Below are 17,238 nucleotides of genomic sequence, written 5' to 3'. Positions count from 1 at the left end.
AAAGACGAGTTGCAGCAGCTCAAGAAGGATGTAGAGATTGAATGCTCTACCACATTGCTAGCACGCATCTTCGGGTCTCACCCCTCCAGATCCCAAGCCAGAGACTGGATGCTTGCGGCTCTCCCCCCTGACCTCACTCCTCGATTGTTAGATGTTCGCCTTCTGGGACGAGGTTTTTTCCAGGTTGTTTTTGACACTCCAGAGGCTGCGAGCACTGTGCTCAAGGCCGAGTTTTTACACCTGGGACACAGGAAGATCTTCTTTGAAGCCTTTCACATTGGTTTCGACCCAGTAGAGGCAGATAAGAAAATCTTCTCGCTCTTCATCAGGTTCCCCGGGCTTCCCCAGGTTTACCATCGACTTCTTTCTGTCATTGGGGAGCATTTTGGCGCAGTTGCTGAGATCCCACCGCTCCCTGGGTTGCCATTGACTGCAGCAGAGGCAACCAAGGCTGATGGGGTTCCTAGAGTTAGGGTCCTTTGCAAGGATCCTAGCCTCAAGATGGACCACGTCATGATCCAGCGCCCGGATGGTTCCTTTTTTCGCCAGAGAGTGGAGATTTCAGGCAGGCAGGACCAGTGCGACTCTGGTATTAGCGACTTTTACTGCTCAGTTGCTTCTTCCAGGAGACGAGATATTCTCAGACGTGGGATTGGTGTTCGCCAGCAGTTAGTAGCTTTGCAGAGGGAAGAGCAGAAACGGCCTTTAGATGCTTGGATTCAGGAGCGCCTTGCTGCAGCGAGGGCTCATCTGCAGTTATTGCTTGATCAGAGAGCAGAGTATGCCTTTCAAACACGGGAGTCCTTCTGGATTCAGATGGGTGGTAGAGTCAATAAACACTTTTTCTCTACTCTTGGCCCTAGACATAGTAGAGAGAGTGTATCTCAGCTTATTGACTCACATGGGGTTTTACAGACAGAGCCAGATGACGTCTTACGCATAGCTTCAGATTTCTATGCCACCCTCCTTACTGCTGATCCTGAGACACACGATATAGAGGATGCTAGACAGGCTATTTGGCAGAGTATCCCTGTGTTGGTGAATCCGGATATGCATGTTCTACTTGACGCACCTTTCACCAACACAGAGTTCAGGACTGCACTTTCAGCCCTTCACAAGGGCAAGTGCCCAGGTTTAGATGGCCTCACCCCGTCTTTTTTCATTGCATTTTGGGATATGATTGGAGACTATATTACTTCAGCCATGCAGGCCATTTGGGACTCTGGCGAGATGCCTGAGTCGCTTACAGAGGGCCTCATCAACCTTATCCCAAAAGGAGGTAGCAGAAATTTATTGTCCCAGTGGAGACCTATCACACTTCTGGGGACTTGTTACAAGATTTTGGCCAAGGCTATCAGCCTCCGATTGCAGCCACTTCTCCCTGATCTTATTCATGACACTCAGACGGGATTTGTGCATGGCAGACGTATTTTTGATAACATTTTTTCTTTCTGGGAAGCTTCAGAGTGGGCCATGCAGAGTGGCCAGAATCTTGCCATTCTACTGTTGGATTTTGAAAAAGCTTATGACAGAGTAGATTGGAGTTTTTTGGAGGGCACCCTTCTACGCTTTGGACTCACTGATGTTTGGATCAGAGGTGTTTCCTCTTTGTACAGATCAGCCCATAGCCAGGTACTTATTGGTGGGGTAAGGGGTGAGAGATTTCAGATTTCGAGATCAGTCCGTCAGGGATGCCCCCTTGCTCCTTTCCTTTTTTTATTCGTGGCCGAAGCTATGAGCATCTATGTTAGATCTCAAGCTGACATCTTTGGGCTGAGACTTCCCATCAGAAGAGAAGAGGAGCTGCTCGACAGTGAGTTGGCTGATGACACAGCGATTTATTTGGATGCCTCTCCACAGACACTGACTTCTTTCAGGACAGCATTGGATTTATTTTGCTTGGCGGCAGGGGCGCAGATAAATTGGCATAAATCCAATGGCTTTTGGATCAGTGATGAGGACACTCCAGATTGGGGGCTTGACATAGGGTTCACTTGGGTTCAGAGGGGTGTGCCTATCAGGTATTTGGGCTGCCAGGTCGGCTTGGGTATTTCTACCACGCAGCAGTTTGCTCCCGTGTTGGAGAGCATCAGAAGGAAGCTTCTCTTTTGGAGCTCAGCCAAGCTGGATCTTGCCTCTAGAGTTGTGGTGGTCAACCAGGTCCTCCTGGCCACTGCCTGGTTTATTTGTTCATGTTGGTGCCGTTCTAGGGACTGCATCATTCAGCTCAGAACACCGATCAGGAACTTTCTCTGGAGTGGGCTTGATGGCACAGCAGATGCCTTAGCCAGAGTGGCTTGGGAGACCCTCATCCTCCCTACACAGGATGGGGGTCTCAATATTATTGATCCAGATTTACAGTGCAGAGCTTTACTTTGCAAGATAGTGGTGCGAGGACTTATGCCAGGACAGGAACCGTGGAAGGACTTTCTTATTAGCAGCATACAGAGGTGCACACCTTCCTCAGGAGGAGACTGGATGAGCAGTGTTAGGTGGATCTTCACCACTGCACACCTCAGATCACCTTCATCCCCTCTCATGGTTGCCATTCTGAAAGCTTGGGCTAGTTTCAGAAGCTCTCTTCGGAGGATTCCTCCTTCCTCCCGGAAAGAGATTGATAGGCAGCCCATCATGTGAAACGACAGTATTTTAGATGATCATGGCAGGCCACTGGGTGCCTCACTATACATGCAGTGGGCCAGGTGGGAATGGGAACTTCTTCTTCTTTGGGATCTTGGAAAGCTTTCTGTAGGCTTCCAGAGGAAACCAAATCAAGGTTGACAGCACATCTCAGAGGGAGTGCAGGGAGGATCTTGCAGATTGAGACAGCCCTTCCAGAGGCTTGGATAGACACAGATGATATGCCTCTCACTTCCTCCACTTGGGCAGGTACTTTCTCGAGAGGCGGGGTTCCACTTCAGGTCTTAGCCTTCCGAGATGCACAGGAGGATGCTTTGGTTTTCAGTGTCCAGGATGGTGGCAGATTGCTCAGATCTACAGATGATATCTTGCTTGAGTCTGCTTTTCAGCCTATCAGGGTTGTAGGCCTTTTGATGCAGGGATCAGATTCAGAGTGGTTCTTAGACCCTGACCCCCAGTTACTCTCCACCGGGTCTTGGAGGCTCTGGCTCTATGGAGGAGTTCCCATCAGGTATTTACAGTGGGATCCTGGAGAGTGGGAGTGGATTGACGCGGGGCATCGAGAGAAGACCATCCCCTTCTTTCGTTACACGGTCAGTAATGCCAGGAGATTTCAGCTCAGTAGTAGAGGCTGGAGACCCTCCAGAGTTCCTCATTGGGAGACTTTTGGTATAACTGCGGATCAGCAGAGGTACTTCTGGAGGAGGCTCTGGAAATCCCACAGGAATAGAAAGATCACTATCTTCTTTTGGCTTTCTATTCATGGAGGGATTGCAATGAACCTTTGGAGGTCCAGATTCGGAGCCGACCCTACTTGCCCTCGTTGCCTTTCTGCTTCGGAGTCTATTCAGCATTGCTTATGGGATTGCAGAAAGGCGAGATTGATTTGGATGGGGATAGCCAGGATCTTCAGTCACTTTGCCCATTCCCCACTTTTTATGACTTGGGGCTCGGTGGCTTGGCTTTCTCTTACAGGACCTCAGGTTTTCTATGAGGGACTTGACTCCTCTCGGGCCATTTCGGTTCGACGTCATCGGGTTGAGTTCTGCTCGTTGGATGTGGTTCCACACCGTCCTTTTACAGCTGTACAGGCCTCTGTGGATACTTCTTGGGAGATTATAGCGAGCATAGCAGCCTGGCATATCTGGAGAGCCAGATGCACAGAGGCTATGGAGGGTACTCAGGTTCATCCCTCGCACACATTGACTAGTATCTGGACAGACATCGTACACACTCTGATGGCCGTATGGACGGGTATGCAGGGGGACTCCCGTGCAACCTCAGCTAGGAGGGCTTCTTTCTTCAGGGAATGGAAGGATTCTCCTTTCTTCTCTGAATCTACCACAGGGTTGAGATGGCACTTTCAGCCTCAGCCTTGGCTTCTTTCCACCTCACTCTGAGGGGTTTTTTTATTATCCTCATGATTTCATAATGTATTCCGCTTTGAGCTTGCTCTCGCGAGTTTTTGTTCTTACTTAATAGAAGTCTTTTTCATGGAAAAAAAAATGATTACAAGTTGCATCTGGGAGACCTTCCCTGCAACTGAGCACGCAGCCCCAATTCACTAAGCCTTCGCAAGGCTTTCAAGCATAGAACACCATCACATAAGTGCACTTAACCCATAGGCTCAACCCAAAGGCATTCTCTTTTCCGAGTGCAATTCCATTGGCTGTCCAGATGCAATCACACTGCACCCCAGCTGCACTCTCTTTGAGTGGTTTCCAGATGGCATTCACAAAGCTTTTCAAAGCTCCAAAATAAAATCAGCAAAGTACCCAACCAAAGAATGACTCATGTAGCACTGCCTGGGCACCTGTGAGCCAAGAAAGAGGCGGCACACGAGGCCAACCAATAGCTTATGGCAAAAAGAAATTGCAGTAGCAAAATCACAACTCACCAAGCCCTGAAAACTCGAACCAAGTCCTCAATCGCCAAGAGGACATAGTAGCCAATGCCCAATTACATTCTCAGCCAAAGAGGAGTGCAAAGGCATGAAGAAAGAGCATTTACAAGAGCCGACCAGCAAGAATTCCACTGAAAAATGCGAAAAGAAGCACTTCTGTCGCGAAGAAGTGGGAGTTCTTGGGCTCAAAAGAAGCGTGCTTCAGAGAGGAATGCATTGAGAAGATTTTGGAGAAGTTTCGTCGCCGGAAAGTCCTCCAAAACTGAGAAAAACCAGTCAACCAGCGCGTCGGACCACTCGAAATTCAACAGAAAGCTGTAGCTTTGCAAGAGGAGAGGCCCAGGAGGCGGTAGAAGAAAAAAGGTCCAGAAAAAGCCACTTTTGCAAATTCGACCAGCAAAAGAAGTGCTCAGCTCTGCCCGTTCTACCAAACGCACAGAGGGAAAAGCATATCACTACGAAGGGGAGGCAGAGGGGAAGCCATCGGGCCAAACGGAAGTCGAGGAATCCAAACGGGTGAGGAGTTATGAAGAAAAACGGAATTCAGCTGAAGGAGGCTGAAAAACCACAACAAAGGGAGAAGATGAGAGAGAAAACCACACATGTGAAGTTTAGAAGGCCCAGGAAGGTCCAGGAATGGCAAAGGAGCATGTAGAAGGCACTAGAGCCACCTGGAACTCTAGGGGGGCCATTGAAGGTACATGGCCCTCTAGGGGGCCCATTCAAAATGCCACATCATCATTTCCCAACAACCACTCTTTTAATTCCTTGGAATGCCTTTGGGCCTAGGGATTAATTACGCTTATGTGCTAGGCACCATGCCGCGTTTAATTACACATTATTAAGCCACGCTTGGACTTTTAAAACCAAAGTTGTCACGGTCTTGTAGTACATTAAAGTACTTAGAATTTCACGCCCCCGTGACAATTTTGAATCGGGCTCCCACTAAGACTTTGGAAACAAAGACTCCTTATGAAGTTTGGCATGGGAGAAAGCCTTTAGTGGAACATTTTTGTGTCATTGGATGTGTTGCATATGCCCATGCGCCTATTGAGTTTCAACATAAGCTGTCATACAAGGCATTTAAATGCATATTTGTTGGGTATAGTGCAGAGAGCAAAGGTTATCTTCTCTACAATCCTGCGACATGCAAGATTTTTGTCAGTAGAGATGTAATCTTTTCATAAAAATCCACACATACACAAGATGAATTTAATGTGCCAGCTTCTTCCATATCAGATGATGTTTTTGAGGGATTACTACCCATTGATTTGGGTTCCCCATCTGAAATCCCTCCTGAAAATCAGCATTTACAGGAAGCTCCTCCTGTTCCACATGCCCCGATTTAGCCATCATCTGATTCAGCTCCTCCACAGGCAGTGGAAGATGTTGTCAGGCAAGAGATTACATGATTCACGTAGCCAAAACTGTTCTGAACTAGCTGCTCCAAACTCTCAGGGAGGGTAGGCTTGTGTTGGAATTATCGCCATAATTTATGGCAGTGACCAATGTACAGTCAATAAGTGAGTTAGGGCACTTTTCCCTCATTCGAGGTTTTCCCCCTCACATAGTTAGGATCCCTAACTACGGTTAGTGGACAGGTTTAGGTTTGGTCACTTAAACAAAACCTTCACCTTTTGTATCTTTTCTTATCTCTTCTATTACGTACATTTGTGTGGCTTGCTCTCCATCTCCTTTCGCTTTCATTTGGTATCAAAGCAAGAACAGCTCTCGGACCAGCTCCCACTACCCTAACATTCTTGGAGCTTCAGAATCGCCAGGAGTTGTTGTACGTCTGCTCGCCATCATCATCATCTGTCGTACTATGCCATCAACCGTACTGTCAGTACAGACTGATTCCGTACGTCGCCATACACAGGACCTTCATATAGTCATACAGTCGGCGACCAACTGCTAGGGCGTTTTGCAGTCCATGGTACAATCCGTACACTGTATGGATTCCATACCCGTCCCTTACTTGCGTACGCATTCTGTTGATGACGTACATCCCTTACCTGCAACCAACCGTACAACCGCCATTCAGTTGCTCCGTACAAAAGTACTGCTCGTTCGTGCGACCGTACCTTCCGTATGTAGTACCTGCCGTACGTTCTGTATAGCCGCACCTATCTGCTCCGTATAGTACCTTCAGTCCGCATTCCGTACAACAGTACTACATGTCTATACAACTTTAATGGATGCAGGCATTCAATTCGTACATGCTATTGCTGTCCTTGCAGCTCTTGGAAGCAGACATTCAGTACAGGTTTTCCTTGCAGGAACGTTTTTGTAGGGTTCGTTGAAGGTACATTTTGCAATAAGCCAGTGTTTGGCTGTGGAGAAATTGTAGATTTGTGGGTAGATTTGGTCACAATTTTGTGAGTTAGGCATTGTGTCGAATTTGGGGCTTTTTGTGAATTTGCCCCAATTTTAGCTCAATCTCTCCACAAAATTTAAGTCTTTTGTTTTTGCACTGCAATTTTCTGCAAATTTGGGGCTTTCAGTTAATTTTTCATCTTTTGGATGCAATTCTCCTAAAAACATTGGGGCTTTTGACATTCGGAAGCACTTTGACAGTGTAGTAGCAGTTTGGGACTGTTGTAGGCCGTTTTAGACTCAATTTGAATGACATTGGAAACATTTGTAATTTTTACAGTGTTAGTTTGGCAGTTTTTGGGCATTTGCAGTGATCCTTTGATTAACTTTGACAATAAGCTGTCATTGTGGATGGATATTTTAGCAATTTTGGGTTGTGCATCTGAAATCACAGGAAGGGATATTATTTTCACTTTTGCTGCATTTTGTTTTTCTTTGGCAAATATGGCCCATAACAATCCCAATGAAGTGTTTCGAGTCCTCACATAGGAGGATAAGTTGGATGGTACCAACTACTCCTTATGGAGCAATATCTTACTTGGCAAACACTTGTCGGATTATGTCAATGGGGATGAGACACGGCCAGAGAATGTGGTTGCACCTGCCCCTCCTCCTCGACAAGGTGGAGGAAGGGGTAGAGGACAAGCTCAAGGTGTAGGACAAGTGCCAGTGGTGTCTCCCACATAGAAACAGAAAAGGTGGGATTCACGTGATGCACAAGCACTTTCAACAATTTTCCTTTCTGTCAAAAGGTTTATTATTTCGCACATTCGGTCATGCAAGACCTCTGAAAGGCAGCTTGAGATATTTGGAGAGAATGTTTTCAGCCCATAATGATGCCAGGGTCTCTTTCCAGAAGAGAGAGTTGCTCTTACTCATATGGATGAGGGGGACTGTCTGAGCACCTCATTAAACTTTGGGATTTGAGAGAGCAATTGTTGAATATTGATGAGATCATTCCAGATTTAGAGATGGACACTACAATTTGAATTATCTTCTTGAATCTTATCTTGGTTTTCACACCTCATTGAACTTGTCTCTGAGGGGGGGTGGCAACCCTCTCACCTTTCATGAGTTGATAGGGCTTTTGTTGCAGGGCAACAAACCAGGAAGAACATGGCTTCACAAGCTGGTAAGCATGCCATGCTTTCGAAATTCAAGCCCAAAGGGAAGGGGCAGCATAAGCAGCATGCAAATCAGCCTACACATCACCATAAACCTGATTCTGAAAAGCCTTCTCACAAGGGTAAGAATGATGCAGAGAAGCCCAAGAGAAAGGGAGTTTGTCATTATTGCAAGAAGCTGGGTCACAACATAGGAGAATGCAAGAAAAGAATTGCCAAGGAAAAGAAAAAGGATTCAAGTATGGCTGTCAAAGATTCAGCTTCTCATGCACATGATGGTGGTGATGCTTCAACAAACTTAGTGGAAGAAGACTATGCCTTTTTGACTTGCATTTCTGATTTTCAGGTGGCTGCTCCAAATATTACAGCCACATCTGAGGACGACCCTTATGCTTTCTGACTTGCAATTATGATCCTTCTAAGGATTCATGTGCTTTCAATGTCAATGAGACATTGAATAATTGGTACTTTGAGAGTGGTGCTACCAAACATATCACTTCCACGAAGTGTTTGTTTGATTCTCTGCATCCATCACCCGCTGGAAAAAGGGTGTCTTGTGCAAATGATTCTTCTTATTTAGTTCGTGGTACTCGTGTGATTGTACTTACAGCCACAGATGGCACAAATTTCAGAATTCATGATGTGCTTTATATAGCTGGAATCAGAAAGAATTTTCTTTCAGTCTCCTCTCTCAATAAAAGAGGATTTCAGGTTGTCTTTGAAGATGACAAGTGTGCAGTTCGAGATAGGGAAGATGATTGCGCCTTGAGACTATATGGCACGCTGTTTCGTGATCTTTTTCAGCTTGATGTTTTTGAGAAAAGATCAGATGACGCACTCGCAGTTTCTTCTCCCACTCCTGCTATGAAGAATGCAGAGTATGGCATGCTAGATATGGGCATATGAGTTATGGCAGTTTCATGCCACCTCAAAAACATTCTATGGTTGCTGCTTTGCCTCCTTTGGAGTCATCTGCTTCTCATGCCTGTAAAGGGTGCATACTTGGGAAGATGCATAGGTTTCCCTTCAACAAGGATGTTGTAGTACGAGCAGTTTGGAAATTACAGCTCATTCAAAGTGATGTCTGTGGTCCCAGGAGGACTCCTGCATTGGGTGGTTATCTATATTATGTCACATTTATTGATGACTACTCAAACTACACTTGGGTCTATGGTTTAAAGAAAGAATCAGATGTGTTTAAGCATTTTCGACACTTTGTGGCAAAGGTTGAGAATGAAACAAGCCTCACGGATCAGATTCTACGCAGAGATAGAGGGGGGGAGTATATGTCTCATGAATTTGAGGCTTATTTTAAAAACAGAGGCATCACACATCAGCTTACAGTGAGGCTTTCCCCTCAGCAAAATGGCAAAGTTGAGCAGAAGAATAGAACTCTTATGGAGGTGGATAGATGCATGCTTACAAGCAAAAAGTTGCCTTACAGGTTTTGGCTTGAGGGTCTCATGTGTGCCAACTATGTTTTGATCGGGCTCCCACTAAGGCTTTGAAAACAAAGACTTCTTATGAAGTTTGGCATGGGAAAAGCCTTCAGTGGAACATTTTCGTGTCTTTGGATGTGTTGCATATGCCCATGTGCCTATGGAGTTTGCTGTCAAAGGAGTGTGTCATTTTGTTTCAGGACACAGGATAATGCAAGGCGCAAACCAACAAGAATCCTAGACCGAGAAATAATGCAGTATGCAATCGGAAGATACCCACGATGTTGGTTGCATGGCATGGTCTACCTCTATCTAAGGCTACCTGGGAATCCCTGTACCACATGCGGAGAGCATTCCCAGATTTTATCATCGAGGACGCTGATGTCTGAAGAGGGAAGGAATGTTATGCTCAAGCTGAGATAACATGACCTTGGAAGACCTTTTCCTTTAGAGGATCACTTGTCATGTTTTATTTTATAGCGGTTCAAGTATATGGTTAAAGGAATTGATACCAAGGTACTTGGTGAGGGCGAATTGGCACTGACTAGATGGTTCTAAGGTCATGGGTCTACGTGCACCGAAATGTGTAATTGCCAAGGGGCAAATGGAATTAAACGATACTCCAAAAGAGGGGTAAATGGTGTACCAAAGGATGGCCCTAGGAATGTGACAGGTGGCATGCAAAACCATCTAGGGACTTGTGTACAGCATGCAAGGTGGAAAAAACGTGAGAGATATATATACGTTAGCTTGATGTTGCAAAAGTTGCCTGGGAGGCACAACCTTGTGTCATCACCCGTGCTATTTGAGAGATAGTTATGTTTGAGTGTATCAACTACCTTGATCAATGGTATGCTTATCAGAAAAGTTATGTTGATGGAGGGGCCGCAATCAATGTCATTTAGTGAGCAGACCATGCATGAAGTAGGTCTGAAAAGTGATGCACCCCCTATGTACAAAATACAACTAGAAGACAACTCTTACAGCAAAGTCCTCTGGTGCAATCACTGCAGTCAGAATATATGTGTGTAATGTTGCAGCCCTCTGTAGTTTTCATTTATCCAAACAAAGCTAGAAAAGAATGCATACCTGATTATATTGGGAAGGCCATGGCTGTGTTAGCTAGGAGAACTACAAAAGTGGGCCACTGGAGAGTTGATTTTGCAGTATGGTAGAAACAAATTGAAGGATGAGCAGAAGGACATTATAAAGATGGAGAATCAGCAAATACATCTTCATCATCGTATGATGACTATGATTCAGGGAAGCCTATGACTTTAACTGTAGCGATGTCTCGCCTGAAGAAGAAGAGGATGCCAATAAAAGTGATGAGAGGAGAGTAGCAAATCTGAAAATGCTAAGTCCACAGTTGAAGGCTACAGAGGAGAAGAGCGAGGTAGAACTTTCTATCTCTACATCCTTTTTGAGCTACTGCAACTCGTCTTTGGGGAAACTAATTGTTTTCTCGGCCGATGGAAGCGATCGAGGATTGACTAAATGTGTATCCATTAGTCAATCGAGGTGAGGAGGCTGACTCAAACACGGTGAAGCTCTATCCAACAACTCCTTGCTGAGGGAGGGGCTAGAAAAAGGAAGGGGCTGAAGCAAAGTTGAGGAAGGGGTAGGGGCTGGAGGCTGAGAGGGGAGGCTCAGAGTGAGAGTGAGGGTAGGGGCTGAGAGGAGAGGAAAGTTGGGGGGTTCAGAGGGGCAGCTAGGGAGGGGAAAGCGAGGCTAGGGAAGGGGAGAGCTAGGAGGGGGTTGCGAGGCAGCAAGGGGGGGAAGCGGGATAGGTAGGGAGGGGGGCGGAGCAAGGAAGAGGGGGGGATGGCAGCTAGGGAGGGGGCGGCACAGTAAGTTAAGGGAGGAGGGGGTGGGGGAGGCAGGAGGCCTAGAGCAGGGAGGGGCTAAGGAAGTAGAGGCAGAGAGAAGGGGCAGCAATGGAGGGAGAGGAAGGGAGGAGGAGCAGCCACACCCATTGGATCTGAATACGGACCTAGTTAGACTTTCTTGGATGTAAAACTAATCATACAGCAGGTAGAAGTGAAAATTAGCCATGGACAAGGTTCCTGATATGGATAGATGTTGAGAGTGTTGGATAAAAATTCTTGTGTCATTGGTGGAGCTGTCTGCAACGTGACCCAAGAATCTTTAACCAGTTGGATCTCTAATGCACAAGGAGCAGTCACGAGCAAACCTATGAGCCTCTTCACCTAAAAAGCCTCATGTGCAGCCTTTTTTCCTAAATCTCGTCTTGGTTGTCCACACTCTTATAAAAGTTCCTGCCTCACCAATAAGCCCTAGCGTCATCCCTCCATCACCTTCCCTCTTGCGCTCATCCCTCAATAATTGCAAGTTATGGGTCTTCATTCTCCTGTCTCAGATCTATGATGCGCCTCTCCTTAGTATCGCTCCATGTTGCGCATTGCAGTATTCCGCTGTGAAAGAGGAAATCCATGCTTGTACCACGTCATGGAGGTTTTGATGGGCATATGTAGTTCAGTTATTCATATTTCTTTTAGTTGAATTGGTACTTTGTTGTTTGGTGGTGTTTCATTCATCACTACAGTTTGAGTTTTAGATTCTTCTGAGGTGTATTTTTTCAATTGTAGGATATTTAAGCCCTCATCGTTTTGACAAAGCAACACCACAGTTTTACTTCCCTCCATATGGTGCTTCAAGTGAATGATTATTAAATCCCTTGTAATTGACATCCTCCTCATTTCCCACAAGCGATACATCGGCTTCATTGGTGATCAAAATCAAATAGAATACTAGGCACGTAGACATATATTAAATTGTATGTCAACCAAATCCTCCATACAAGTCTCTATGCAATTGTCCATCCAATCTTTTCACTGGTACCAAGGTTTCAAATCTACATTTCGAATTTCAATTAAGCGACGGGGCGCATCCAAATAAACTGAAATGTCCAAATCTTTCAAAGATTTCAGTTTCTGTAACATACCTGAAGAGACATTGTAGATATATTCTATAGTCTGGATGCACACCTTCTTCATGAAACTGGAGAAGCGGACTCCTCAAGAGTGCAAACACAAGCCTTGGTAAAACCTGTAGCTTGGGGCACTGAGAAAATGCTGCGTCAAGTCTGTTCAATGTATTGGGTTTGCCAAATCGTGCCAATTTGTAATAGTCATTATATTGAGCTGTGAGTATTACTAGCCAGTCATGTAGCAATAACCGTGCCTCTCTGATGCCCTCTTCCAAGGATGCATTTATTATCTTCATCCAACAGAAAGCCCAAATTGTAAGAAAAGGACTTATCCAAACCATACAGTAATTGCAGACATAGTACACCTTGCAAGAGAATTAAGGATATAGAAATTGCTACAGCAAACTGATCACTGATTACATTAACTGCTTGAGACGATCGACAACTGACATACAAATGATCTCTAAACAAAATGCACATTCAAACAGCCACTTCAATCTACACTCTATTTACCCTTTCAGCGCAGTCAGAAACATAGAGAGGCTCACGTATCATAGAGAACCCATTGAGGTGGTCTAATTGTATGTGTACTTATATGTTCTCTTTTCAGGTCTTTTCTATGGACCAAGTGCCCATGCCACACTTTTACCAAGGGATTTCCATCCATTACAAGGCTATACATCAATGCTTCCAGAATCCAAGCACAGTTCAGATTCATTGGTCAACCGGACAACATTTTGGGCGCCAGATCTCCCAAGCACTGTTGGTATAAGTTGGAACTTCTATAGCTAATGATGCTATCTGGTCTTATACATAGAAAGCCCACAGTCCTGCATCACATCACGCATGCAGAGGTCAGGGAATCACCTCTCCAAGTGGAACCTTTAAGCTATTATAGATTTGCAAAGGGTTCAGACTACACACTCTGACATCAAATCATGCATGCAGAGTTTAGGGGTATCATCCTTTAAGCTATTACATATTTACAAAGGCTTTACACACTATCGAAGTGTGGCCTACAAATGTGGGAATGGAAAACCACTGACATTTCCCAATGTGGATTTCATGTAGAACAACCAAAGATAGCTACCCTTGTTTATGCAAGAGATAAGGAGACACATCACTTGTCGATGCAGTTGCACAATGCTAGCCGGCACCCTACCTAAGACTTATGGCATCATTTTCTTGGGAGGAGGGATATGAAAGCAAAGACAGCACCATTCATGAATCTGAGATTTCCTTCCTTCTCTGTGGATGCTCACATTGACCAAAGGAGTCCAAACTCGATATATTCAAGAGTGCGTGAATCGCCGTGAAAGCCAAGCAAAGGCCTTTTCACACACAAGAGTCTAGGTCCTACGGTATTCAAAGGCACATCCCACACAAACTCCACAAACATTGCCAAGCGATGCCCCATCCAACCTCTCTGCTCCTACCTCTCCACTCAGCAACCTACCCCTCCCACTTCTAGCCTTTCCGCTTCCACTCACCTACCCTTCCACTCACCCTATCCCATTGTTAGTAGAACTCCATAAAGACTTTGAAGGTATATTCTCCAACATAGTTCACACCGGGTTTTCAGGAAATAGACAAACATGTTGTGTGTTTCACCATTTATGAATGTCACAAAACTCTCATAATTGAAGGTATGGATACATGCTACCCATGGCAATGGACACATGTGTTGGACTACACCTAGCGTCTCCTACTTTCACTTCATAGATTACTGGCTTTGAGTCCTCCCTTTTAACTAAGGAGCCGTGTCATTCACATTTAATCTTCCACTTTGCCCTACCACAGACCACATAATTTCTCCCATAGTTGCCTCCACATACTACCACATTGGATGACATATATGGCAGCTATTTACACACTCTTCTAGCCAAAAAACCACCCCTAGATGCCAAAACCTAGATCTTCACACACTCTATCCACACCACTACATAGCATCCCTTCTTTATGCAATTCAGTTCACTCTAAAGCCAGCAAAAGGAGTTGTTTCTCCAAAGGGTTGGTATGTGATGAGTGCTTTACACTAAGGCACTTTGAGGCTGGGTAACCCAAACTAGGAACAATTTGCCAAAGAGTAGCAACAATTGGTATGGCACAACAAACACCAATCTCTTGAATGGCATGAGAAGTAACTCATAAGCATTCTTTATAATACTAAATCCAATTAAAAAAATATTACTCTCTTTGGAAAGGAGGTCCAAGGCCAAGCATCTAGAAGTCTTACACACATACCTTCTTTACGCAATTCAGTTCACTGTAAAGCCAGCAAAAGGAGTTGTTCCTCCAAAGGGTTGGTATGTGATGAGTGCTTTACACTAAGGCACTTTGAGGCTAGGTAACCCAAACTAGCAACAATTGGTGTGGCACAACAAACACCAATCTCTTGAAGTCTCTACTCAGGACCTATTTGTTGCAGTATGCTACTTTCCATCTGAGATCACCTTGCCTGAGATGTTCGTGAGGCTAACACGTCACCATATGCAACCTCTCTCTCTCTCTCTCTCTCCCCCCCCCCCCGGCGTGCACGTTTGGTCCTGAGTCATCTACTCTCCCGCAGCCCGTTAGCCCGTTAACGTTGTCTATTCCTACGCTCAGTCCGTCTGCTCCTTCATTGTCTGCTCCTCCGCTTAGCCTGTTAGCTCCTCTCTACTCAGCCTGTCTGCTCCTCCAATCAACCCGTTTCGATGCCTAGCTCCAGCCATACAGTCAAGTCCGTACAACTGTACAACGGCACCGTATAGCAGGCGGGCCATACAACCATACAATAGGCTTGCTAGGAGGGATCCACCTCATCGGGAGGAGCTCGTTAGCAGGGCATTTCTAGCTTCACGGTTTGGGCTAAACCCAACCCAACCCTTGGGGGTTGTCACAGCTGGGGGGTGCCAAAATACATGCAAGCCACCATGGATAGGGATGCCAAGACACTTATGGCTCTCCCCAAGGTCAAGACTTTTACCTCGACTCTGACCAAAAGCTTCATCAAGGCCCTCCCTTTGCCCCCCCAGTACATGTTTGCAAAGACGCCTTCCCCGTATGCAAAGCACTATTTACAGCATAAGAGAATGGTAAGCATGATAGAACCGCACGAAAATATTTATTATGTACAACAGGAAATCCATGAGCTCAAGCTCAGACTTGCAGCTCTAAAGAGGGAAAAAAATGCTGGGGAACGACAAGGAAAGCAGGAAATAATTCATGAAGTATTGCAGATATACAATACAGCAGCACACATGCCATAGATGGTAACTCCAGTCTAGAAATTGGTTACAACTCAGCTCAAGTCAGTGAAACAGGAAGTTACAGCAACACTGGACATTAAAATCAACACATCGAATGTGTATGTATGTTAAACTCCTTTGTTTCTTTCACTGTTCCGTCGAATTACGGACTATACAAAGTCACATGTCTCTCTTTTCGTTTCGTCAATCGAGGGTAAGACAAATCACAGGCGCTGGCATCCCGAATATCCTCCCAGCCTATCTCATGGATGGCATGCTCACAAAGATACGTAATTCATTCCTTCATGCCTATCCACAAGCCCACAATTCCCTAGATGGTTCCCTCTGCCACATGTCATCATTCTAGACCTTTAGCTTCGTACACCATTTACCCCTCTCTTGGAGCATAATTAAAACATTTGCCCCTTGGCATTTTTTTACACATTTAGGTGCACCTAGGCTTGAGCACTCAGAACCACCTAGTCGATGCCAATACACCCTCACCTAGGACCTTGGTAGTTACTTCCCTTGACCATTTTATTTACGCACATAAAATATTACAGAAGTCGGTCATCTAAGAGAAAATGCCCACCGATCTTTCCGAGGTCATGCTATCTCGGCTAGAGCATAACATTCCTTCCCTCTTCAAGCATCAGTGTCCTCGATGATGAAATCTGGGAACACTCTCCGTAACTGGTATACGGATTCCCAAGTAGCTTCCGATAGAGGTAGACCATGCCATGCAACCAACACCGTGGGTATCTTCCCATTGCACACTTGCATTCTTCCTGGGTCCAGGATTCTTCTTGGTTTGCGTCTTGCATTATCCTCTATCTCTTGAAACAAGACAACACCTTCGATTAGTGAGTCACCAGTATACAAAAATTTCTTTAAACAAGAAACATGAAACACTGGGTGCACCTTACACCCCAGTGGTAATTCTAATTTATAGGCTACCTTGCCTATTCTTTTTAGAATTAACCATGGCCCACAATAACGAGGTGATAACTTAGCACACTCTCCTGCAGTCAAAGACTTAGAGTGCGAAGGAACTCTGAGAAAAACTTTTTCTCCTTTCTTAAATTCTCTATTGGATCGGTTTTCATCCACATACGCCTTAGCTCTATCCGCGGACATTAGCTCTCGCAAGTGCTAGCATCTTCCGCACCTGAATCACAAAGTTCGCGGCACTAGGCACTTTCTAAGGTATTCCAACTATAGTTGGATTCGCTGGTCTATAACCATAGTTCAGTTCAAACGGACTGAACCCTGTAGAAGAATGTTTTCTATCATTGTAGGCAAACTCCAACAATGGCAACCACTTGTCCCATGTATATTGCCTCAATGACACATATGCTCTAAGCATATCCACTAAAATTTGGTTGATTCTTTCCGTCTGACCATCCGTTTCTGGATGATCCCCACTACTCATTCCCAACTCAGTCCTTAGTGTCTCAAATACCGCAGTCCAAAAATGACCGGGAAATTTGACATCTATGTCTGACACTATGGATCTGGGTAATCCATGCAGACGAAATATATGTCTAATAAACAAATCCGCCACTTGGGGGCACTA

The 17,238-nt window shown here is 45.3% G+C and overlaps 1 protein-coding gene across 2 annotated transcripts in view; it reads right to left on the bottom strand.

Moving 5' to 3' along the window:
• LOC147883785 (sec23/sec24 transport family protein) overlaps positions 1-17,238 on the bottom strand; it is a 183,065-nt gene that overhangs the window by 39,426 nt on the left and 126,401 nt on the right. For both annotated transcript variants that reach the window (XM_087398534.1, XM_087398535.1), the window contains exon 13: positions 12,448-12,722. In XM_087398534.1, the coding sequence (XP_087254660.1) occupies positions 12,448-12,722 (275 nt within the window). The remainder of the gene's footprint in view (positions 1-12,447; positions 12,723-17,238) is intronic.

This window comes from Dipteris shenzhenensis, chromosome 27, assembly GCF_047967505.1.
Source record: "Dipteris shenzhenensis isolate YYH24624 ecotype China chromosome 27, Dip_SZ_1.0, whole genome shotgun sequence".
Lineage (NCBI taxonomy): Eukaryota > Viridiplantae > Streptophyta > Polypodiopsida > Gleicheniales > Dipteridaceae > Dipteris > Dipteris shenzhenensis.
This window is presented reverse-complemented; position numbering and strand designations above follow the sequence as displayed.